General features: G+C 38.5%; 2 protein-coding genes across 3 annotated transcripts; one reads left to right on the top strand and one right to left on the bottom strand.

Moving 5' to 3' along the window:
• The first annotated feature begins 599 nt into the window (after positions 1-599).
• klf4 (Kruppel like factor 4) lies at positions 600-10095 on the top strand. Its single transcript, XM_058414894.1, has 6 exons — positions 600-889; positions 1101-1188; positions 4890-5426; positions 6584-6674; positions 8978-9133; positions 9233-10095. The coding sequence occupies exons 1-6, from the start codon at positions 885-887 to the stop codon at positions 9406-9408; spliced, it is 1053 nt and encodes a 350-aa protein (XP_058270877.1). The 5' UTR covers positions 600-884; the 3' UTR covers positions 9409-10095.
• Positions 10096-12621: 2526 nt separating this feature from the next.
• rad23b (RAD23 homolog B, nucleotide excision repair protein) lies at positions 12622-20630 on the bottom strand. Of its 2 annotated transcripts, XM_058414892.1 has the most exons (10): positions 20409-20630; positions 18617-18698; positions 17864-17943; positions 17061-17296; positions 16818-16870; positions 16119-16246; positions 15171-15306; positions 14247-14374; positions 13963-14115; positions 12622-13513 (listed from the first exon to the last, which is right to left on the bottom strand). In XM_058414892.1, the coding sequence occupies exons 1-10, from the start codon at positions 20472-20474 to the stop codon at positions 13400-13402; spliced, it is 1176 nt and encodes a 391-aa protein (XP_058270875.1). In that variant the 5' UTR covers positions 20475-20630; the 3' UTR covers positions 12622-13399. The 2 variants fall into 2 exon arrangements, with proteins under 2 accessions (XP_058270875.1, XP_058270876.1); XM_058414893.1 differs by lacking the exons at positions 17864-17943; positions 20409-20630.
• Positions 20631-25721: the final 5091 nt, after the last annotated feature.

Consider the following 25721-nt stretch of genomic DNA (forward strand, 5'->3'; position numbering starts at 1 on the left):
ATTTGGATTTTACCGGGAAATCTGGATATATTTGACCTATAAGGATTAAAAATGTTCAGCATGGACAAGCGGACGGACATCTTTTACACTTGGGTCTAAGGTCAGTGCTGTCCTCTCCAGGAAAAACTTCATCCTGATAAAACTGTTGGGGGTTGCCAATAATTTTAAAGTCAAACTTAAGAAAGCATTTCGTTTAAAAGGAACGGAGATACAACTGTACATCAATCCCCTGCACAGGAAAGAAAATGAACTCATAAGGCGCTATTCATTTAGCTGGTTTTATTTGGGGCGTGACAAAATATGGATTGTAAATAATTATGCTTGTAAATGTTATAGCATTATTTTACACAAATAAAATTAAAAACCTTTCACAACACTGTGGCTCGTTGCTATCACACACACACACACACACACACACACAGAGAGAGCGCTCGCTCTGCCTCCTCGTTGGCCTGATGCCCGGGCTTCTCCCTTTTGACGTCACACAAACACACGCTCACGCTCGCACGCGCGCTCGTGGTGTGTTGTTTTCTATTTTTTTCGGTCCCGTTGCCGCGCGACGAGGGGCGTGTCCGGGCTTTAAGAAGCGGAAGAAAAGCCGGAGAGCCTCAGAGAGCGCGAGAGAGCGGAGGAGTTTAATGACACTCCACCGGTACAGACAGGGACCCGTTAATCCCCCTGTACACACGTACACACAGTTTACACACACACACAGACGCACACACACACACACACACACTTACACGCGCGCGCGCGCGGTATGAAGCGTACCGGAGTTTAAACCGCGCTTGGGACTGGACAGAGCCCTGTGTGTGGATTTAATAAACCGGGATTTATCTGTTGGGATTTTTCTCTAGCGTGTGAACACCTGTACTTTTCCATTAATGAGGTTAGTATTCTGAATATTCACTTTCACTTTTTTTCCTCATTTGGACACGCGCGCGCACACACACTTAAAGACGCACACACAGTGAGAGAGAGAGAGAGAGAGAGAGAGAGAGAGAGAGTGTGAGAGAGAGATGGGTGATTTAGTAAAAAAAAAGTACTTTTTTACACTGTGGGATTTTATTTCCTTTTTGTTAACCTCTTGTGTGTTACAGGCAGCCTCCGGCAGATGTGGACGGTATGGCGCTGAGGCGCGCGCTCCTGCCCTCCATCTCCACTTTCACCACCGGAGCCGCTGAGCCGGTCAGTAAACTTCAATCAACTCTGTATTTATTCCACACTATAATCCTTCTTACAGCTTCATTATATTTATTCCCTTCATTTCTTTCCAATGATATTAGCCATTTCCTCATGATATATCCACTAATAATAGTTTATTGTATCCGATAATCATTATTACACCCTTATTTCTGTTGTACCTTTAATAAAATGTTTCACCAGGATATTTGCCTACAGTGATCTTTAAAGAGCTTTTTGAGCTCCATTATTGGACCATAAATAGTTATTAGCTTTCAGAAATACACTAGCATTCTATACATGCTACACAGTACAGGTGCAAACGGCAGGGAGGATACAGTTTAGTGGCCTTTTTGCTGAGAGTGTGATCATTAATAATCATTTATTATTTATTAGATAGGTGACAGTAATGAGCAGTAGTGTATGCGTGTCTTTCGATCAGGGTTTTCAGCCTCCTAAAGGGTTTGTACTTTGAACACTAGGTCAATCTGCTGCGTCAATCCTCTGACATAACTTTCTCGGGGTTCCCCAAAGGGATAAACAGAGGAAACCCTTTAGAGTATTAGAGGTTTCGGATAAGAATGCATGAGAATCTTTGTTCGATTCATGACTAAAAATGTTACTAAATGGTGCCGTCCATTCGGTCGAAATTTCTATGTCTAGCTGTGTACACACTTAAAATGTCTGAAAATTTTTAGATGCAGAGTTTTGGGCAGGATGAGGGCAGAATCAAGGTGGGGTTATGGCAGAGGCAGGGTGGAGGCCGGGTGGAGACAAGGCGGGGCTAGGGTGCGGTTTTGTCTTTTCTTACAACTCCATTTATGAAAAATCGAATGATTAAGACTACTTCGCCTACAATCAAGTCTGTACGAGTTTCTCAAAAGATCAGCATGTACTATGTACTACTATCATGTACTAATTCCACCCACAACCATATCTCTTACAGCGTTCATATAGGTTGTTGTGGACGTCTTGGTATGAAAGGAACATTATTTGGCATATCTGGTTTATTTTAGCATGGTGAATGTTGTGTTAATGCTGAAGTTAAAAAGGAAACAAATTCAATTTGTTCATATCGACATATTCTGATGTGTTCAATGACTCTGGTGTTAATTTGTTGATTGTAACTAACCATTAGAGACAGGTTGCTTCATTTACAGTGTCATTTGACAGGAGAGAAATGTCCAGTGATCTCAGTGTGTCAGGTTTCACTCTTGTCTCCTAAAAACAAAAACCTTACCATTTCCAGCGATGTTCAAAATCATATTAAAGAGAAATCCAGTGTATAAGTATAAGTAGTGAAGACTTTATTCATAGATTCGCAAAACAGCTCTACAACACAGTTGAGCTGAGTAACGGTGGAGACGCGGTTTAACTTGTTAGCGAGGGATGAGATGAAGAGTATGATGGTGCTGATGGTGGTTATAGCATGGAAGTAGAGATGACGAGGCGAGAGTGCTGCGTAGACTAAAAGACTAAAGCCGCCGCGTTGCTCTCTTTAGGTTGAGATGTGGCAAGGACTAATTCCCACTGTATTAGGTTGCTGAAAGTCAGTGTGGCTAATGTATGAAATTATTAGAAAATTGAGTCATATGTCCATGAAAGAAGTTTAAACGTAAAACTCAAAATAAATCTCGCTCTCCATTGAAGGCCACATGTTAATTAATACAATTAATATGACTAAAACAGCCCATAATATTAAGGAAAGGAATACCTCAGTGTTGATAATTTAATATGCAAAAAAATATTCTAAAAATCTAAACTCTAAACACATTTTGTATACATTATGCGTTTGTGTGTGTGTGTGTGTGTGTGTGTGCATACATTAACACAGTACACTCTTATTAATCCCAGTCTCTAGTTGATTACTATGTTCTTTTAATCTACTAATACTCTGTTATTACACTGTTATAAACTCATTCAAACCAGTTAGTAAGAGTTCAATTAATGTGAATAATTATTAATATTATTTCTGGACAATCTTTATTTTCCTGAATTTATTTATTGAATTTACAGTTGTAAATTCTTCTTCTTCCTCTTCTTCTTCTTCTTCTTCTTCTAATAATAATAATAATAATAATAATAATAATAATAATAATAATAATAATAATAATAATAATAATTATTATTATTATTATTATTACAGTCTAACATTCATATTAAATATATTTGTAACTGAGGGATTGTCACTGACTCATCAGTTTCATGTTAAATTGTCCATTTGCTGTAAAGTGTTTTTAGGAAATAGTCCAAATACATCCGATTTTTTTTTGACCACTCCAACTGTAGCATCCCACACTTCAGGAATTTAATGATTGTGGAGTGATAAAGGTTTATGAAACATATTAAACTAATGATTATTTATTATATATTATTGTCATGTTGTGGAGCATCGCTCATGTCAAAGCATCTATACACAGCTGTTCCCTGACCAGCCACCCGTTTTCTCTTCTGGAACGAATAATAAAAAGGAGGTTACTGTGAAAAAGTGTCAGTTGTCTGTGCTGAAGACTTCCCTATGTCGAAGAAACTCAAAGCTACACTGAGGATTCTTTTTTATCAATGTTCGCACGTGTTTTTAATCAGGGTGTGTGGAGCATCTCTGTGTTTGAGCTGTTACTATAGAAATGATCCTGTATTATAAACACATGATTTGCAGCTTGTATTAGTGTCAGAGCTCTGAACCCCCTCTGACCAATCAGAATCCAGAATTCAGCAACAGCATGTTGTAGTGTATAACAATACGCTATATTTGAGTACGAAATCGTTAATGAGGTGAACAGCAGTAGCTCATTACATCACGTGATTCCACACACAGCACATGGCATAGTGATGAAAGATGAAAGCAAAATAAAGAAAAAGCTGAAGCTGAGAGAAAGGCTGGCTTTCTGATTGGCTTTTGGAGGACAGTCCAGTACAATAGCCGGCAGTGACTCTGATGTGTTCAAAGAGTAATAAAATAAATAATGTCAAATTATTGTTCTGTACAATATCGTCTTCACTGATTATTCTCGCTCATTTATTTGATTTCATAACTTAAAAATAAATATATTTCAGTTTGTTTTTTGACTGATTTGTTGTTGATTTCAGGACGTTTCTGCCTCACTCTCTCTCACCTTTCCTTTTTATATTTCAGTCTATCACTCTGTCTTCTTTCGCTCTCTCTCTCTCTCTCTCTCTCTCTCTCCCCTCCATTTTTACATTGGCCACTTATGTTAATATTATAACAGTGTAATAACATGTGAATGAAGTGTAGTTGCACTGTAGGAGCACTTTGTGTAACACGCTGAAACAAAAGTGAAGTAAATAAAGTTGCAGTATAAAAATCCATTTCTCATTGTGTGTGACTAAGCAAAATCACACACACACACAAACACACACACACACACACACAAACAGAGAGATATTTGCAAGTCAAAAACTGTCAGTTATTTAGAGCTTTTAATCTTTGACAAACAAGTTTAACAGTCTGAGAAGTGTTTAAGCGTGCTTATCTGTGGTATAAATAAGGAATCATCAACATTGCATATTTAAATATTTTCATCTTTTAAACAAATGACAATTCCACTGGCTTTTGATACAGTAAAATGCTACACATACTCATATTATACTCATATTTGGCATTTAATTATGATACGGTCCTTATCTTGTACTTATTTCTCTATATTTCTCTTTGTGTGTGTTTGTGTGTGTGTGTTCGGGCTAAGAGATGGAAGGACGAAATGTCTCATCTGAAGCACTTTGACAACATCATGACTAGAAAAGAACCAGAAGAATTTGAGCTGCTCGACTACGACTTCATCCTCTCTAACAGCATTATGCAGCAGCAACAACAGCAACAGCAACAGCAGCAGCAGAGTCGGCAGCCTCCACAGGAAATGACACCATCATCGTATACGTCCTATCACATGCCGTACGTTCCAGACATCAGTGACGTTTCTCCGAGCGGCGGATTTGTCGCCGAACTCATGAGACCTGATCTGGACCCTGCCTACCTTCAGCCACCTACCGCCGAGGTCGGCACTCCGGCAAATGCTAACACTAACACCAACATTAACCTCCACGGGAAATTTCTGGTTAAAACGACCAACGTTCAAACCGGCATGTCGGCGTACGTCGAGGGTGAGAACATGGCCGCATCAGAACCGCCGCCTTTGTTTATGTGCCGCAGAATTAAACAGGAAGCCCAGGCCTCTACTTCCTCTTCCTCCCTCTCACCAGAAGAGCATCACACACCTGCCCAGGTAAACACATGGCTTTAACCCCTTAGAGCTGCATTTCTGCTCATATTTACATGAAAAAGCTGTAATAAAAAGGAATAGAGATAATACGATGGCCACAAAGATAGAAGATGAAATATATATCATTTTGATATTTGATGTTTTTTATTCTGTTCGATGCTTTCATTACAATCATCTTTTAGCAATACTGAGGTACTCAAACTCAGGCAGAATAATAATAAACATATATATATATATATATACATATCCATCAGAATAGAGTACACCAAATGAAGCCAATCCAATTCAGATCGATTGAGATGGGTTAATGTCTTTTTATTAAACCTTTAAATCCATTAATAAGCACTGTGTAAACCTTCATGTGTGATTATTTTCAGAATTTGCACCAGTGTGTGAATCACATCTGTCGTGCAGGATTTTGATGAAAGATTTTAATCTGTTTTAAATAATTGTCAGGTCGGTTCGGTGTTTTGAACAGAGTTTGGAGTTTAAAGGTTATTCCCGAACTGTTTAACGTAGGTAATATTTCATAAGTAACCGCATTTTTATAGACAATGTATATATTTTAGATTTCAACAACCAGAGTTTGCCTGTTCCTGAATCTCAGGCAAAAATGTCATGCTGAGCGACTTCACTGCTCTCGCAAACTCTTCCTCAAACTCTCCACACTTGGGTGATGTTTTGCTGAGATGGAAATCATTTAAACCTCATTAAAGCCACAAGCAGAGTGATTAACAAGCTGAACATGCTGACAGGATTCACACGCTTCTTGACACTAAACCTGTAACATGCAGATCAGGGATCCAAATAAATAGATCATTCAAAATTCATTCATATGGGTCGGTGAAAATCTCTGCAACCAGTGTGGCTCCTCATTTCTCTCTGTTTGGTCGAGAGTCTCTCTCTCTCTCTCTCTCTCTCTCTCTCTCACTCTTTCTCTCTCTTTTTTAATAGATCTGTGATCCACTGTTTGTCGTCAAGTGCATTTCTATTAGAGGAAACATAAAATACTGTAGCTGTGACCTGGCAGCTGACTTTGGAGCCGTTTATGAAATTATAGTATTCATAATTTAACATTATTAATAATTCCTGAGTGAAATTCAGGAAATGGTTCTAGGTTAATACCTGTCTCACTCAATTTCTCTGTCTCTTTCTCTCAGGTGTTGGCTCATCCCTCAATCTCTGTACCGCAGGGATTTCATCCATCTCACAGTTATTCCCAGTTTGCCGCAGCGTCAGTGCAGTACACAGGTCAGTCACGTCACCTGTCTCACTAATTTTCTCTAAATCTTTAAGCCTTTTATCATTATTATATATAGATTCGTTTTACTCTGTAAGGGAAAGGGAAAATAGGTAGATGGAATAGTTTTAATCAAAGACATTGCAGGTGAATGGGAGAGCAATGGGTTGGAGGGCTGGCATACTCTCACTCCCCTGTCAGTCATTAGCATCTGTGAAGTCATGCATGCAGAATAAAGCAGATAGCTCCTTCCTTCCACTGTGTAACACTGCCCTGTGACACAACATGAGTAGCGGTTCAAAAAGGCCTGGCTGAGGGATAAAAATGTAAGAAGTGATTTTTGCTGATATTCCTATTTATTAGTATTTTTATGCACATAAAATTTCTGATGTTGTTAGAATTAAAAATATTATATCTTAATTATTTGCTTAATTATCTCCGAACATGTAAAATTACTTGAATTCATGATCTAGAAAGGGAAATGTTTCGGTACTGTTGAGGAAAATTATGTTAAATATACGTTAAAGTGGATTAATGTGCTTTCATTCTATTCAATTAAATTCAATTCCATTTTATTTCTATGGTGCTTTTAACAGTAGACATTGTCACAGGGCAGTTTTACAGAAATATTTACTATATAATAAAGGATATAAATTTCAGGATATGAATTTTAAAGTTAGAAATGAGTCCATAATCAACCAGCCAAAAGGAAAGGAATATGTCCCTGAACCGATGTTAGGAACCACACTCAGAAGGGAACTCATTATCATCTGAGTGACACTGGATAGTGTGATAATAAATCATTTCCCTTCTATATCTGTGTACTATATGGTCAAAAAGGTGTAATTATGTCCACTTAAATTATGCACAAAATTGTTTGTGGCGTAAAAGCTGTTATAGAAATCGTAGTACTAAGCCATTGTTACTAAACTGTGCATATCACTTGCAGTCATGGTTTCTAAGTGGTACCATCCACAGCAATCTCATATATATTTACACTGTCCATATGTAGAGAGAGAGAGAGAGATAGAGAGAGAGAGAGAGAGAGAGATGTGATAATTAGCTATGCTTATTGTCACGTAAGGGTTAAGGACAATGTCCACTGTGTGCAGAGTCCAAGCAGGAACTAGGAACTTTCACTAGCTGTGACAGCATAACTAAAAGAGAGAGCCAGAAGGTAAAACATGAGAGTGCTCTGGGGCATGAAGCGGCCAGCTAGTCCACCATCAACACTGCTCCTTTTACCTAAGAAAAAAAAATCTTTTCACAAAAGCCATGACTAAACAAATATGTGTTCAGCCTGGACTTAAACACTGAGACTGTGTCTGAGTCCTAAACACTAATTTGAAGGCTGTTCCATAACTGTGGGGCTTTGTAAGAGAAAGCTCTGCCCCCTGCTGTAGCCTTCTCTGTTCGAGGTTAGTGTGGTTTGTAAAGGAATATAAATATACCTGTATAGACACATCAATGTAGGAGATAAACATCACATACAGTACTGAAAACTACACTGGAACCTGGATGAGGTTCCTTCTGGGTTCTAGTGTTAAAAAAGAAACTGGAGAGAACATATTGTACACACAATGATGATCTTTTATTTATTTTTTTTGTGCTATAACATCGCTGCTGAAAGAGCTCCGGTTAGGACCTGTGTTTTTTTGGAAACGAAGAACTGTTAATTATTCAATGAACCTTTGAAGAGCGCTTCTTTACTGAGCATGTACATTTCATTATTGAAGGGTTTGTTCTTCTTCCAGTTTGAAGGTGTCAGAGAAAAGAGCCAGATGATATTTTACCATTCATTCTTTTTCGAATGAGAGTCTTATATATTTATATATATATATATATATATATATATATATATATATATATATATATATATATATATATATATATGTATATATATGTATATACATATATATATATATATATATATATATATATATATATAAATAGGAGAAATATCTTCAGGACAGGATCAGAACTGTTTAATCATATCAGTAACACATCCATTAAACATAAATGATCTGTTCATTTTTATTAACATACTGGTCGCAGGGCTTTGGTTTCACTTATTACTTTTATTGTTGCATTGTTGCTTATCGTTTTTGTTTTTTTTTTCGTTGATGTGATTAACTCTGGTCTACTCTAGCTTGTGCAATGCAGTTTAAGATTTATTCCCCCTAAATTTTGGTGGATAGAAAAGAACCAGGCCAGTTGCCTACCTATCAAATTACATGATCTTAGTCTTCAACTGATCAGATTGTCTGATGCTTAATTCTCTTCTTATCCGTTCCTCTTCCTCCTCTCTAAACAGAAATGGCTCCTCCTGCAGCAGAGGAGCCCAAACCCAAACGTGGACGACGTTCATGGCCAAGGAAGAGAATGGCCACACACACGTGTGATTACGTCGGCTGTGGGAAAACCTACACCAAGAGCTCGCACCTTAAAGCACATCAAAGAACACACACAGGTAAGGGATATTATTTTCCATTATCACCTGTCATACCATTATCAGGATTTCTGGAATTAATGGAATCTGAAATAAATGACTGTGTGTGTGTGTGTGTAGGGGAGAAGCCATATCACTGTGACTGGGAAGGCTGTGGATGGAAATTTGCCCGTTCTGATGAACTGACCCGTCATTACCGCAAACACACGGGTCACCGGCCGTTTCAGTGCCAGAAGTGCGACCGTGCTTTTTCCCGCTCTGATCATCTGGCACTGCACATGAAACGACATCTATAACCTTTAATCCTGAACCATGCGCGTCAACGCACGGGATGTCCATCAAATCTCCACGAGTTGCCTTTTTGAAAGAAAAGACAACGAAAGAAAAAGACCCGAGACACGCTGTGACGTTCACGGCTAAACAAAGTTCACTATTATCTCTTACATTTTTCCTTTATATAGAAACGTCGATGGCTCATGAACCGGACGACTCAACAGACTGTACTGACCATTTTATTTATTAGACTTTATTATAATTGTACATCATCATTACTGCCATTTCATGTCTTCACTACACCTGGCTGTTTACATCTCAGAGCAAACATCCCCATAATTACTACAATATGATCAACATCCAGCAACACCAGCTTAACACTAACTCTAATATAACCCTTCCTGTAGTGCACACTACGTCGAGATGTTCCGTCTCGAGTTTCACCTCAGTCTGATGGAGACAACTGCAGAACCTCGGGGTCTGTACATCCTAGAACCACACGGATCAGAACGAACATTTCTCTATATTAATATGCAGAGAGTATACACATGAATGCTCTGGGTAATCGCCACCGTAGGGAATAGGACGTGGCGAGTTTGGTGGTATTTGGAACACAGCCCAGTAACCGGAAACACACAGGATAAAGAAAGTCTTCCAATACATCAGTGACTCAGAAAACACTGATCTGTTTTTTTTTTTTTTTTTAAAAACTAATTCAATCACAGGGTGCCAAAAACTGAACAATAAAACAAACCGTTTTGGAAACATATAAAAATAAACTGTAATTATATCACTATAATATGTGGCTGTAATTTAAAAAAAAAAAAGTATTTTTGTATACAGTAATATTTAAATGAATACATTTCTGCAAAGCATCAAATGCAAGAGAAGCTACGTGGAAATTATAACTACGTTTTTTTATTCTATAGAACTGGAAATATATACATTTATATAAATATTCAGTGGTGTTTTTTTTTTTAGTTACCAAATACATACAGGAAAGTGAAACCAAACTGGAAATTAAATATATATATATATATATATATATATATATATATATATATATATATATATATATATATATTTATATATTTATATATTTATATGTGTATAAATTTAATGCTTCCGAAATTTGGAGCTTGGGGTTTCAAAAACTAAGAACAAGTAAATATAATAAGTATATACAACATCAGGGATATTATGGGATTATAATATACAAAATATACAATAATATACAAAAAAATACACCTTTATCCTATACACACACACACACACATACACATGCACGCACGTGTACGCGTGCTCATGCATTAACACCACACACACACACACACACACACACACACACACAGGCAGTGTATAGTGATAGTGGTCATTTCTGGTACAGATTACTTTTTGGCGCGTTGTGTCTCTGCACTGGTGCAATAAACATTTTGATAATAAAATAAAATAAAATGAAAAACCTCTAAATAACATTCTGGATATTTTTGTAACTCTGAACAGTTTTTGTTTATAATAAATAAATGTAATATAATCTTGCCTTTTTGTAAAACTTGTAAATATATATTTTTTTGTATTTTATGTATGAATACGTTAGTGTATAAATAAAATATAAAACATTTCAGATGAACATGAATGATCATTAATTCTTTAATTCTACGTGTTGATTATTTTTCCTGTTCATCAGTTCACATAACCACATGTTTATGCATTTATAATATCATTTTCTACTATTTTTCCACATTATTTATATTTTTTAATAATACATTTTATTACTATTATATTTTAATATGAATAAAGAGACATTAAAGCTTGTTTCTTTTACCTCTAATAGATCAGATATTTTTTTCCATGTCATTTATTATGTTGTTTAACCAAGTCCATACAACACACAGTATTAAGCTAACGTCCCATCTGCAGTGACCTCTTTCCTAATGAATCATTACAGGGTTGCCAGATTTGCGTGCATTTAAACCTTTAGTGTCTCTACAGTTCCTTAAATCCTGGTCCTAAAATGTTCATGGCAACCTTAAGCAGCTTCTTCCACACTCTCACTCTCTCTACTACTGAGTGGATTACAGTACTCAAAACATGATCAAACTATAATCTCTTTTTTAATAAAAATTAAAAAAAAAATAAATATTTAATAAAACACTAAAAACATTCCCCAAAATATATTAATAATATCAATAATAATAATAATCCAAAAAAGAAAACCCATGACTAATAAAAAAGAATCTGATGTAAAGAACTGCAGTAAACAGCGCCATCTGCAGGACGCACTGATTACTAACAGAAATAAACAGTGCATGTCTTCAATTTTTTTCCATCAGTAACCTCTTCTTCCTGGGACAACAGGACATGAGGCATATAAATACACCCCATTTTACACCCGATCCAGACATCTGTGCTTAGACCACCATGCTGAGCGGCTGCAGAAGTACAACAAGCAGCAGATCCATGTATAATACATACTGAGATATCCTCAAGAAGCTGCAGCAGATGGAGAAGGATTTTATCAGCAAGTTCTTCCTATTTTTTACTTTAACGTCAAAGATGAAAACATTCTGGAAAACTGTGTCCAGTTTAATGGTGTGCTGCTCATGCAGTCTTGTTGCTGGTCCTCTGGTTCTTCTCTTTGCCTCTATTATCATTTTAATTAAGTGTTAAAGGAGTACAGCAATGTTTAGTCATCTTCCTTTTATTGTGCCTGACTTTCTGTGATGGTTTCACGTCAGCAGAAACACAGTCTAACTGCACGCTCACTGTGACCAGACGTTGCTTTTTTCCCCTTTCATCCAAAGGCAACGTATTTATAGAAACAACTTTGATATGGACGTAATCTGATTTCAGCAGCTATCAAGTGATCTCTCTGATCAGATTAAAGATGGAAAGAAATCATATTTTTTAAACCAGTAGTTCTTCAGCACATGCACAGCAAACTGGAGACACAATCCTCCATCATGTTTTTCTTTTATTCTGTCAGTCTTGCTTTCTGGTTCAACCTCCCTGTAATTTATCCTCATCTTTTTTTCTCTCCTGCACATTCATTCAGTGCCTTAACCTTCACCAGAAACAGACTCCTGTAGGAACAGAAATGTTTTAAATGTGTTGTTTGTTCCTTAATCACTCTTATTTCTTCACATTTTTTCCAGCAGGGGAATGATTTTGGAAAAGATTCACAGCTCACTGCTGACTACCGGTCATGCTTAACAAGCTTACAGACAGATGAGGTGTTATGTTGAAAACTTTTTATTTCTTCCTGTAAAAAGGACAGTAAATGTGCAGAACGTGGAACTGTCCACACTAATCAATGTGGAGAATACGGACATGCCTTTAACCTTTTGAAATAAAAGGTTGATGAATTTTTGCACAGAACCATATCTCTGCATTACATGCACTACAAAGAAAAGCTGATTGTATTTGAACTTAAACAAAAATATATACGGCAACTGGGTTGCTTTAAAAATCTTTTTAATGTTTAAAATTGTGTTTCGGGTCCCTATACCGTTCAACTGTGAAAAGAAGGCATGAACACGAGCGAAAGATGGAAGAAAATAAAAATACTTAAACAATGAACATAACTGAATGCGCAGTTCAGCCACAAATGCTGACATCGATGGAGATGGGAAAAAAATGGGGATTAAACCCCTTAAACCTGTATTCGGCGAAAATAAAATCATGAATATAGGCCAAAAAATAAAATAATCCAGGTCATCATCAGAGGAAGTCATTGATTATGCTTTTTACTTAATTTCCCAATTGAGCAAATGAACACAATTCCCAATTGCTTGCCTTCACAAAGCAGAAGCAGATAAAACAGACGAGTTATCCAGTGTGTAAAGAAAAATAGACCAAGACTGCCTGTGGAGGGGTTTTTATGTATGAATATCATTTTATCTATTTTTTTGCAGTACGATTAACTGAAAAAAAAAAAGAAAAAAAAAATTAACCGGGGTAAATTGGGAAATAAACAAAAAAATAAACCAAAAAACAAAAACAAAAAAAGAGCTTTTAGTCATCGTCGAAGTTCTGTTGTAAAAGGAAATTGGCAGCCAGGTTCTCATTCTTCTCACAAGCGAAGTAGGCCTGAATAACAAGTCCTTCTGGGAATCCGAGCGCCTTTAGCTACAGACAAGAGAAATAGAGGAGGAGTTATGAGAAGGTGTTTAATCACTGGTCCAGACATACAAAGGCTGTAAACACTGACAATGAGTATCTGAATCGGAAATAAGCAAGGTTGTTTTTTTTTTTTATTAAATGTGAACCCACTGCGGCCAAAGAAACTGGAAAATGTGGTTAAAAACAGGACTGCTAGGAACAGTATTTTCCAGTAAAATGTTTATAGTAAACAACGAAAACACCTTAAAAATTAAATGTACAGTTTAGCATTTATTAATTTGTTTTGGAAATCGTATTTTCACCGGTTCTCTTTAATAATGATTTTCCTCAGTTGCTATGAAAGCAAACTCTACATTCTGTGCTCTGACTAGAACTTCAGTACACAGTGTGTCTCAGACCCATGTTGGCTGTTCCTTCACACATACATAGTGGTGTATTATTCCAATGTGACTTACCCGTTCAATTGCTTCCTTTTCCTGTGGTGTGACCTGGATGTAGTTCATGTGCCCACCACCAGCCTCAGACACGCCCCCACCCCCTCCTTGGCCTGCTTCCTGTGCTGGTTCATTCAGCATCTGAATAAACTGCTCCTGGTGGCTGCTGATTTGCTGATGGGAAAAAAAAACAGAACGAGAAGGTGATTGGAGGACGACCTGGAATTTAATAAACTCTGCAGTATTTTGTTGAATTTCTGGGCAAGTATTCCCAGAATTGGGGTGTGGTTGGGGTGCAGTAATACCTGCAGCAACTGGGGGTTCTCTCTGCCAATCTGTTGCAGCAGGGCAGGCAGCAATGAGGGGTTCTGTTGGATGATCTGCCTCATCTGCAGGAACTGAGGCTGATTCCTCAGAAAGTCCAGAGGATTAGCTATACAGACAAAAAAACAGAAATTATGCATAACATTTAAAACCAAACTATTGAATATACATTGAATGATAAGCATGCATTAAAGTTTTTATGGATTCATACCAGCACTCCTTCACTCTACTAGGTGTGATGTGACACCTAGCAGCCACACTGCCATACAGACCAACATGAACTGATCATTTATTAATTACACACTCTCCTTAAAAATAATACAGCACTGAAAAAAATCAAAAAATCCTATAACTACGACAAGATTGCCTACCTTTTGCGTTTTGTTATACATACTAACTCACCGTGTGGTATCTGAGAAACACCCATCAGAACCTGGCTCTGCCCTTTATGATATGACCAAACCCAAAACATCACATTTGACATCAGAATCGGATCTTGTGTATGCCCCTTACGTTTTGTAAAAATCCAGGCAAATATTCATGAGCTCATGACTGGATTGAATACATTAGGCTATAACCACATATGGCATGTGTCAGCATTATGGTTCACAATACAACACATTTTAGACACCAATTCTGTTACAACACAGAAAAAAAAATCCTTGAACTAGTTTGCAAAAGTAGGTTCTGGATCAGAGCTCAAAATCTGAGTGGAGTTTAACTGTCCACACTGCAGAATAGCCAAGGCAACAGGAATTTAATTTCTCTCTAGGACTCAAGATATGGGGGAAAACATACAATGATGCGTTATCAATCCCAATAGATAAAATGCTTTGCTGTCCTTGAGTAAAACAGTACAATGTTGATACTTCAGTTATGAGTTGTGTATATGAGTGTGTGTATACCTGCTGACCCAGCACTGGGTTGTGTAGGTGTTGTGCTGGACGGAGATGAGAGTCCTGTGGGAGCAGCCGGGGTGCCCCCTACTGGAGCTGCAGGATCGGAGCCCCCAACGTTTCCCTCACTCTCCGCTGGAATTCCCTGCACACAAATTTCAACAAGTAAACTTTTAAAATATTTTATAAGCCAAATTCATCCTTACTCTAAAAACATAATAAAGACACTTGAACACTTCTAATAACTAATCAATTCCATCCTTACTAAAACATCTACCAATTTGTCCTTCCTTCCTATTTATCCTCATCTCATCCATCTCACTGCTAATCCCAAGAATATTCTTTTCATCCACATTCTTATCATTCCAAACCTTTCCATGACCCCCACCTCATAATCCTTTCCTCTTTCCTAGTATGACCATAATACCTCCCTTCATCCCCAATCCCACTTTTATCAAACATTCCTTATGCCCATGTAATCTCTCTTGTATTCCCAATCCATTCAAAATCCCTCTATAATCCATACCTCATTCATAATGTCTATAATTGCTACCTCACTCCCAAGCTATCCACAATCTGGCCCTCATTCCTTAATTGGAATCTATACATAATCACTCCATCATTAATTTAATCTCAGCAATCTCTCATTCCTAATCCTCACATGAGCCTTCAATTATTTCTAATCCTTTCATAATGCCAGCATAATTCCTATTACCTCAAAATATTCACTCTCATTCCCACTCATTCCTAATCTCACTAAAAATCCTCCTTCATTCCTAATCTGTCCATTCCCTCTCATTCTTAATCCCACAATACGATCTACCTTCATTCTCAGTTCCTCCATAATTCTTCTCACTCCCCATCCCTCCATCACCCCTCAGTGATGCATCACTACTTGATCATCTGTAACCTCCAAAGCACTCTCAAAACTCCCACTTTCTGCCCCACCCATCTCACCGTGAGCAGGTACTCAACAGCTCGGTCTGGGTTGTTGAAACTGGCACGCAGCGCAGCCACCACCTGCTCCCTCTCATAGCCCATTAGCATGATCTCAGTCACCATGTTCTCATACGACTGTCCCGTCACTGTTCAAATACACACAATCAATACATTACACAAATCCATTGTCAATATTATAGTAGATGATGAAACCTATACACTCCCCGTGGGTCCCGGGTCAATGCATTCCTCTGTTTAAATTGTGTTATCTGCTATCAATTAATCCAAATAGTTTTGGAGGACGTGCGTCAGGCTTGTATGATATCACATCATCATGATATCCAGTGATGTTTATTGCCAATTATATTTCATCACCAGAACCACCACACCACCCCTTCTCCCAATCTCACTTTGTGGTGGCCTGTATGACTTACTTGCTTTCGTGAAAAGTAAATGGTTTCATTACTGTGAAAAAACCGATATGGGTATGTATGCTCAACTCCAAAGGAATGCACCTGAAAAATGTTCAAATCAGCTCAACAAAGCAGCAGATTACTTTACAAATAATGTTAATGGTGGTTATAATTATACGATTGAATTCACTATTTAACTGCTCTCCTGCTCAACACTGAGCTCAGCCATGTGAACATTAGACAACCTTATTGTAAAAGACAGGTGTTTATAAAGACTGGAGTCTCGCAGTGCAGTGTCCTTTACCCAGAGCAGAAGTCGCCTCGTCGAATATGTTGACGTTCGTCAGGCTACCGGAACTGCAGGATAAAGACAAGTGATGGACAGTCAGTAATTGCCCAGGTGGTGTACTACACTTTATTCACTTATAAATTACAGTAACATATTACAGAAAAAAAAAAATATTCAAAGTTAGAGCAACCTCAACAGTCTTAGGTGTGCGCAAGTTGTCCGATACCTTGTTAGGTGTATATGAGGTGTGTGATGTACCTGGCAGGTGTAGAAGACGGTGGTTTTTCCTCTGCTGCTTTCTCCTCTTTGCTGCTTTCAGATGTGGTGTCAGTGGTGGTGGTGGTGGTGGTGGTGGTGGTGGTGGTGGTGGTAGCGGCAGCTGCGGCGGCAGCAGCAGCCGCAGGGGGGATTGTGGGAGTTGTAGTGCTAGAGGCGGGACTACTCGAAGATGCTGCTGTAGTTGAAGATTGAGCAGCTGCAGGAGCAGCTTTAGGCTGGAGACCATTTAAAACAATCAGTCCACACAAACTGAAAAGTCTTAAACTTGCACAGTCCTGCGAAAGCATCTGGAGCAGCGGTAGCTATGGTAACGGCAGCTCAATCATTTTAGACTAATATTTTAACAGAAAATTATTCTACAGAAACATCTGGTAGCACTAATACCTTTATTTTACAGGAATATAATTATTGCGAGAATTGCTGATATAAACAACACTCATCTAATTAAATACTGTTTGTGCACAGGTTTAGAAAATAGCAGAAGCCAATTAAAGCACTTTATTACTCTCATTTCAATCACAGCAACACAAAACTCATTAGTCTACATTAGCCTCATGGCTTGTTTAAATCATTTAAAAAAAAAAAAAAAAAAACCCTGCACACACTGACCATGCCCAAGCTGATCCACTGTGTGTGGAATAAAGACACGCTCTGGACATTTCATTTTTTCAAGGATGTGTGGCTGTAAGCATGAGGAACACTACTCCTGCTGAAAATTGTATAGAAAATAAACAAGTATTGTTTGTTCAGAAAGTTTTTTTGGGGTTTTTTTTTTTTTTTACCTTTGCTACCATGACAACCACAAAGTTCTTCTCGTCTATCTTATACTCCTTCAGTGCTGTGTCATCATTTAGGATTTTACCTGCAAAGCAAATCAGCAAAATAAATTACAGTCAATTCATAAAGTACATCTTAATCCCTGCTTCTCTCATATTCTCTCTCTCTCCTCGCCTATTTCCCTCACCATCAGTCAGCCAGTCTCTCAGTTTACATGGACTGGAAGACAAGAATCTGTTAACTGAACTGATACATCAACCAGAATGGATCAAAACAGATCAATTACGTAGATACATCAGTCCAAATACAGCCAACTGACTAAGGTCAAGTCGAATTCAATTTCCAAATGAATACGGGTTTTATAATCCATTTAAAAAATTATAAGAAAAATAGCCATGTAAACCATGATTGTGCAAGTGTGTGCATTCCAATGGATAATATGTACATTTCACAAACGCATGAAAATGTGCTGCATGTCATTATGGGAGAGCTGGCACTAAACCTCACTCCACGCAAAAGCATAAGCATGGATCAGATTACTAGTAATGCGCATCATAAACAGACCTTAACAGAATGTCCAGTTAAGGATTCAAACTATTTTTTTTGCATGTAAACATGAACAGTCGGTGTAAACGTTTGTCTCTCTTTGACATTCCCTGTCTGTCTCCATGTCTCTACATTTCTCTCACTCGAAGTCACCTACATCACTCATTCGAAATTTTTTCTCTTAGCACATAAACACAGAGACAAAGACAAACCTGCATAGATCAGCTTCTGTCCAGCGACAGGAAAACTCTCCTTTCCCTTCTCATTCTCGATTTTCTCCTTTAACGCCTTTACCTGGAAGGAAAAAAAAAAAAAAGAGAGCTCAGAGGTGCAGTGGAATAGTGCACTGTACACATTATATATTAATCAAACAATACTGCCATCAAGGACATATTCCATTTTAAAAGCTGTGTGTGTGTATATATATATATCTATAATGACAAAGCAAAAAGCCTGATTTAATCCATGAGTACCTGAGTCATCATTTTGCTTGGTGAAGTTACATTTTGAGACTGAAAGACCTTAATGAATCATAGACCGTGTTTCGATTTTAACGACGCCATAATACAAAATCTTGCATACCCTCAGGACAGAGGTATGCGGTTATAGCCAAATACTGAGTGACAGGGCGGGGTGATGAAACCGAAGGATGACTATATTCCTAGAACAGCATTGTTGTGAAAGGTTTTATTACTCTTATACCACAGCAACCTTCCATGCAGTATCACGTTACATCCTTACTTTTAATCCATTCAGTTGAATTTAATGCCAAGGAACGTTGGTGAACCAAGCCAGTTCCTGTTAGTGCTTAGTTTATAAAAGCTATAAACGTGTAATCTCTTCTGTCCTGAGAACATACACAGCTTTATGTCTAACTGTTATAAAGCACTAACCCTGATGAATATGGAGCATCTAAAAACACAGGTCCGTGTGAATGAGCCGTTACTATAGCAACGTATTAAAAACGCGTGCGTTAATATTTACAGCTGCACTGCTTTCAGAGCTGCTGTTATACAAAATCTTTACTCTCTACACGCTGTTATCTTTCAGAGAGAGAAAAAGAATGGAGTCACACTTCATGACTCAGTCAGAAGGGTGACAAAGTGCTGATGGAGGTGTGAACACGATTTATAGACACTGCAGCTGCACGGGCTCGGGCCCGAGGTCAACTTTCTCATAGCCAAGTTTTTATAAGAACCATTAAAAAAAAGTTGATTCCTATCAGGTGACACGATGTATTAAACAAACCCACAGTGATCGCCTGAGTATTAAACACTAACCTACAGAAACGCTGGGATTTAAAGTTCGATAATGAAGCAGCTCACTGGCGTGTGTGAATCAGCAGGCCACGCACGGCTAGCTAGCTTTAGCATATTAGCCAGGTAGCACAACTAGACCCGTGTGTTCGCTAGCACAAGTTCAAAATCCGTTGCATCAACATTATTGTGTTGTACAGAATTAATAAATAAAGAACAATGTTGACCAACGCGTTTTTTCCCCTCCTAACGACTAATGAACTCAGAGTTTATTCGTAAACTCGCGCTAACTATACAATTAGGCGAAGGGCAGGATAACTAGCTAACTTCATTAAACTCGGATCTTTTTTTTTTTTAATCCCAACAAATTAAATACTACATAAGAATTTAGGCCCTTAGAATATATGAACTCATCAAGACCACTAACACTAACGTCAGACATGGTAGTTAGCCATCATGTGAACGTGATAAGCTGTTAGCTTGCTAGATAGCTTAGCATCACTGTGCAGGCGTTCTCAACTTTTCCCTCACAACGAAACTAGCTCACGGCTCACCCAATTCTCCGTAAATGGTCCCAAATTAAGATGCACTAGTGCTCGGTTCCCACGTGCGACCCGGTCTCGCGTATTATAACTGTCTTAAACAGGGTGTACGCGGGCACATATGTAGCGATAGCATAGCTAAGCGGCAAGCCAACTTTCGCGGCCCCGTGTCTCGAGTCCATTCCACCGGAGTGAACATATCTCACCGTTTCCTCCGCGTCGATGTCGATTTTAAACGTCTGCTGCTGCAGGGTTTTCAGTGTTATCTGCATTTTGAGCAGTTTCCGCGCGTGTGTGTGTGTGTGTGAGGAGAGACGGTGATCTTTCCCAGGGTGTGACAGTGAGTCCAGGCTATTTTCGCTAGCTCATCACAGCCTGCTCGCCGCCATTACGCTCTCGCCTTTTTTTGCAGCGCATAAACAAACCAGAAGGAAAGGGCGCACGCGCCAATGCCACGCGCATGCGCAGTACGGCTCCAGCGCTCCCCGTTTGCTAATCGGCTGCGGGTGCTTAAAGACAGAGGCTGACCTGCACAGAGATTGGAGGTGGGCAGTTACGACGTGTGTTATGTGGACGGCGTGAGAAAAGATTTTGTTTTAAATAATCAACAATAAGAAGTTTAATTATCCTTACGGAAAGTAAATAAAGAACAGCGTACACAATTACCACTTAAATCTTACCTTCTGCTGTGGGCGTTCACATTCAGTTCTTTGCCACACCCCCAAAATCAGATAGTCAGGTCTAATGGAAAAACCAAGGGTCTCGAGATTAATAGAATAATAGAATAATTACATCATTCTGGTGATGCTGAAGTGCACTCACCTTGTAATTACAACATTTCAGAAAGGACCAGTGAACAAATCCTGTATGATTCATAACGTTTGACATAAAGTAGGTCTTTATGTGAATACGAAAGTCTTAATGTAAAAGTCCTTTTTTTTTTTTTTTAAATGAAGTGACTTTATTCAAAATGATTAGATGGAATCTGTCACCATTGAAAAATTAGAGCCTGCTTTAGTTAACAAGATTAAATTAAATACCATTAGCCTTCTATTTAAAGCCATGATTTGATTCTGTATGTTGCAATGTTTCCTTGTGAAAGAGTTTAATGAATAGCTTAATAGCTTCACTCATGACTGTCTACTTAACCCAGGTGATATCCTAGATTATGATGCCATCGTAGATGCCAAGTTTATAGAGCTAAAACTGTATGCAACAATTTTGTCATATACACAGATCAGGCATAACATAAGGAACAGTGGTGAACTGGCGCCGGGTCATGGGTGGCCAAGGCTCACTGATACACGTGGGGAGCGAAGGCTGGCCAGTGTGATCCGATCCAACAGATGAGCTACTGTTGCTCAAATTGCTGAAGAAGTTAATGCTGGTTCTGATAGAAAGGTGTCAGAATACACAGTGCATCACAGTTTGTTGCATATGGGGCTGCATAGCCGCAGACCAGTCAGAGTGCCCATGCTGACCCCTGTGCACCACCGAAAGCAACAACAATGGGCACGAGAGCATCAAAACTGGACCACGGAGCAATGGAAGGTGGTGGCCTGGTCTGATGAATCACATTTTCTTTGACATCATGTGAATGGCCGAGTGCGTGTGCTTCACTTACCAGGGAAACACATGGCACCAGGATGCACTATGGAAAGAAGGCAAGCCAGCGACGGCAGTGTCATGCTTTGGGCAATGTTTGCTGGGAAACCTTGGGTCCTGCCATCCATGTGGATGTTTCTTTTACATGTACCACCTACCTAAGCATTGTTGCAGACCATGTACACCCTTTCATGGAAGCAGTATTCCCTGATGGCTGTGTCCTCTTTCCACAGGATAATGCGCCGTGCCACAAAGCAAAAATGGTTCAGGAATGGTTTAATGATCACAAGAACGTGTTTGAGGAGTTGACTTGGCCTCCAAATTCCCCAGATCGCAATCCAATCGAGCGTCTGTGGGATGTGCTGGACAAACAAGTCCGATCCATGGAGGTCCCACCTCGTAACTTACAGGACTTAAAGGATCTGCTGCTAACATTTTGGTGCCAGATACCACAGCACACCATCTAGTGGATCTAGTGGAGTCCATGCCTCAACAGGTCAGGACTGTTTTGGCAGCAAAAGGAGGACCAACACAATATTAGGCAGGTGGTCATAATGTTATGCCTGATTGGTGTATATCTTAGTGAAGTGCAAAGGAGTAAACACAACCTCTGCCTCAAACTACTTAAACATTTCTGCATAGTTACTTTATGTTAGATTAAACTGAAGTTAGAAAACAATTACATAGTTATTGTGGTGTGTGTACACCTTTACTACTTAGTAACACTCCCTTTGGCAGATATCACAGCTTGCAAAGGCATTTTGTAGCCAGTTAGAAAATCTTTCATCTTTCAACCAATATTCCTTCTGGCATATTGCTGGGCCATCTTGCATGCACATCGTATTTAAAATCTGCCTACAAAGATTTAGAGATTAAGACAGGGTACCATAAGGGCCATTTCAAAAGCTTCAGCTTGCATTTTTTCAAGTAGTTTATAGTGGAATTTGAGGTATGTTTTGGAACCTTGTCCAGTTGTAGAAGCCAGGCCTTTTGTTTCATTTGTGGATTAAGCTTTGCCTTTCTAGGCATCCTACAGTAAAATTTTATCTGATATTTTTCTTGGTCTTTCATATCTAGCCTTGACTTCCACAGCTCCCCTTAACTGCAATTTCTTAATGACATTTCAGACATGGAAATTGTGAGCTTAAAGCCCTTCGATATCTTTTTATAGCCTTCCTCTGCCACAGTTACTATTCCTGTCTGTATTTGATTAAATCTAAGGTTAATCACAAATGTTAGTTTTTCATGAGTTTAGTTTGCTGTAGAGTTTGCGTTTATTTATTAAAGGTTTATTTAAGGTTAAGTGTCAACAGCAGTGATCGTGAAGATAGGCAGCAGTATTGTCATTAGGAGGCACTTAATGCTAGATTAAATGATATTACTTACTCTTACTGATAGAAAAGCCCTGATAACGCATAAAGATGAAAACACCTTCTCCATCAGTCTGAGGTAGCAATATTCCAGCACTGAACAACCCCAGGATAGTAAAACAATCCTCTGAAAAGTTTCTGTTGCAAACCCACCAACTCACACAAACACCACCCTCTTCCTGATAAATAAACTCCAACCATTTTTTTCCTGTAGAAAAGGAAATAGCATGCAGGAAGACTCACTGGCAAACCATGTTTACTGTTAATGTGCTGCTACTGTAGAGCAAGACACACCTCTAGGGTTGGGGCACAAAAGCATTACATTGGACAAATAAAAAAAGTCTAGCCCAACAGAGTTGTCAGAAAGCTTTCTGAAAGTGACGAATTATAAAAAAGACAAGAATATTGCCAAAATATATTTTGTATTATTTTCCTAGATATACTGTCCTTAAGAACAGGAACCAGTTTGAGTTCACATTTAAGAAATGTTCGTAAAGATAAAAGTTGAAGATCAGAAGCAGAGCTCCTGATTTATGATGTGAGTGAAAAGATAAAGAAAAAAATCTTTATTTAAACAAAAAAAATAAAAAAAATATATTTAAAAGTTCTACTTAACAGTAACTTAAAATTTTTGTTTTTAATTCATTTCATTTTCTTTACTTTATACTGTGTAACTGTCCAGTTTGGCCTGTTCCTGCTCATCATGTCCCCCTTCACTGTGTGTTTTTGAGTGTAGCAGTAAGATTAACAAGGTGGCAGATGCAGAGGCGATGGGTGGTGATGGCCTGCAGGAACGGAATGGTTTCCCAGATAAAAATTCCCCAAAACACGTCACTGTGTCCCCAAGGAGCCGATCCACCGGTTGTAATGCCAAACCCCTCCAAATGCTAATCACGATCACATTAGGCAGGATAACTGGGGCCCTATTTATGAATTGTATATTTGTTTGCAAATTGCTTGGGTTCTATCTGCAAATGATAATGTTAATTTATATTTTATTTGATATTTGTTTTTACTGATGTTGAGGTTCTCTTTGGGAGTGGCACGGTTGGACAGGATTAGGAACAAGTACATCAGAGGGATGGCTCATGTTGGGCGTTTGGGGGACGAAGTTAGGGAGACCAGATTAAGGTGGGTTGGACATGTTCAGAGGAGGGAGAGTGAGTATATTGGTAGGAGAATGTTGGACATGGAGCTGCCAGGCAGGAGGCAAAGAGGAAGGCCAAAGAGGAGGTATATGGATGGAATAAATGGGGATATGAAGCTAGTGGGTGCAAGTGTTGAGGATGCAGAAGATAGGGATAGGTGGAGAGAGATCATTCGCTGTGGCCACCCCTGAAGGGAAAAAACGAAAGAAGAAGAAGATTTGTTTTTACTGAAAAAATACAAAACAATTAAATCATCATTATAGCAGGTGTCCAATTTTGAATCACCCTTCAAAAGTCTCAGAACTAAATATTTTATTTACATTAAACTTGTTAGGCCTTGATTTACTCATCACTTGGGTCAAGATATACACTATGTAACACGTTTTTACTTTTTTCTTGTTCCTGGGAACTAAGTGTTATTTCCCCATTCTTTGTAACCCAAGTAAAAAAACCCGTCTTAGCCATGAAAGTTGCAATAGCAACGGGATTCTCAAATTCTCATATTTCTCGAAACGTGAAAAAGAGCTAAATTATACTTTCCAAAAAACCTCTTGAATTGCAATGAAACTTTGACAGTGTACTATAACTACCTTTAAAAATGAGGTAGAACTCTCTGGAATGTTTCTGATAGCCACCCATTTTTCTAGCATCATCCAGAAATTTGAGGAAGTTCTTGGAAAAAACAAGAAATTTGGAAATTGGAGAATTTAAAATGGTGGCATTCTTGATGGGTCTTCAAGGAGGCTTCACAAAATTCCCTTGCTATCTTTGCCTTTGGGACAGTAGGGATACTGCAACATGCTACAAACAGAAGCACTGGCCACCAAGGACTAAGTATTCTGTGGGTGAGTGCCATGTCCAGTGTGAGCCACTTGTGAATACTCAGAAAATATTGTTTCCACCACTGCACATCAAACTAGGGCTGATGAAACAATTTGCCACAGCTCTTGACAAGGAATCTGCAGCTTTTAAGTATCTTCAAAAACTTCTTCCTAAGCTGTCTGAAGCTAAGGTTAAAGCTGGTGTTTTTGATGGTCCACAAATAAAAAAAGTGGGAAAGTGAAGAATTTTCCAAGAAGCTGAAGAAGAAGGAGAAAGAAGCTTGGAAGAGCTTTGTTGCAGTTTTCTTAGGCAACAACAAGGCAGAAAACTATCTCTTAAGGTCCATATCCGTGATTCACACTTGGAAAGCTTCAAGGAGAACATGGGAACATACAGTACTTAGAGGAACAAGGAGAGCGCCAGGACATAATGGACTTTGAATACCGCTACCAAGGAGTGTACAATTAAAACATGATGGGGAAAGTGACTTACAATATTGTCACAAAACTATTCACTTTTAATTGTTTATTTCTTTTAATGTTAAAGTCTAATAAATTTATAAAAAAAAAATTCT

Source organism: Hemibagrus wyckioides, linkage group LG18 (assembly GCF_019097595.1).
Source record: "Hemibagrus wyckioides isolate EC202008001 linkage group LG18, SWU_Hwy_1.0, whole genome shotgun sequence".
NCBI classification, from domain to species: Eukaryota; Metazoa; Chordata; class Actinopteri; order Siluriformes; family Bagridae; genus Hemibagrus; species Hemibagrus wyckioides.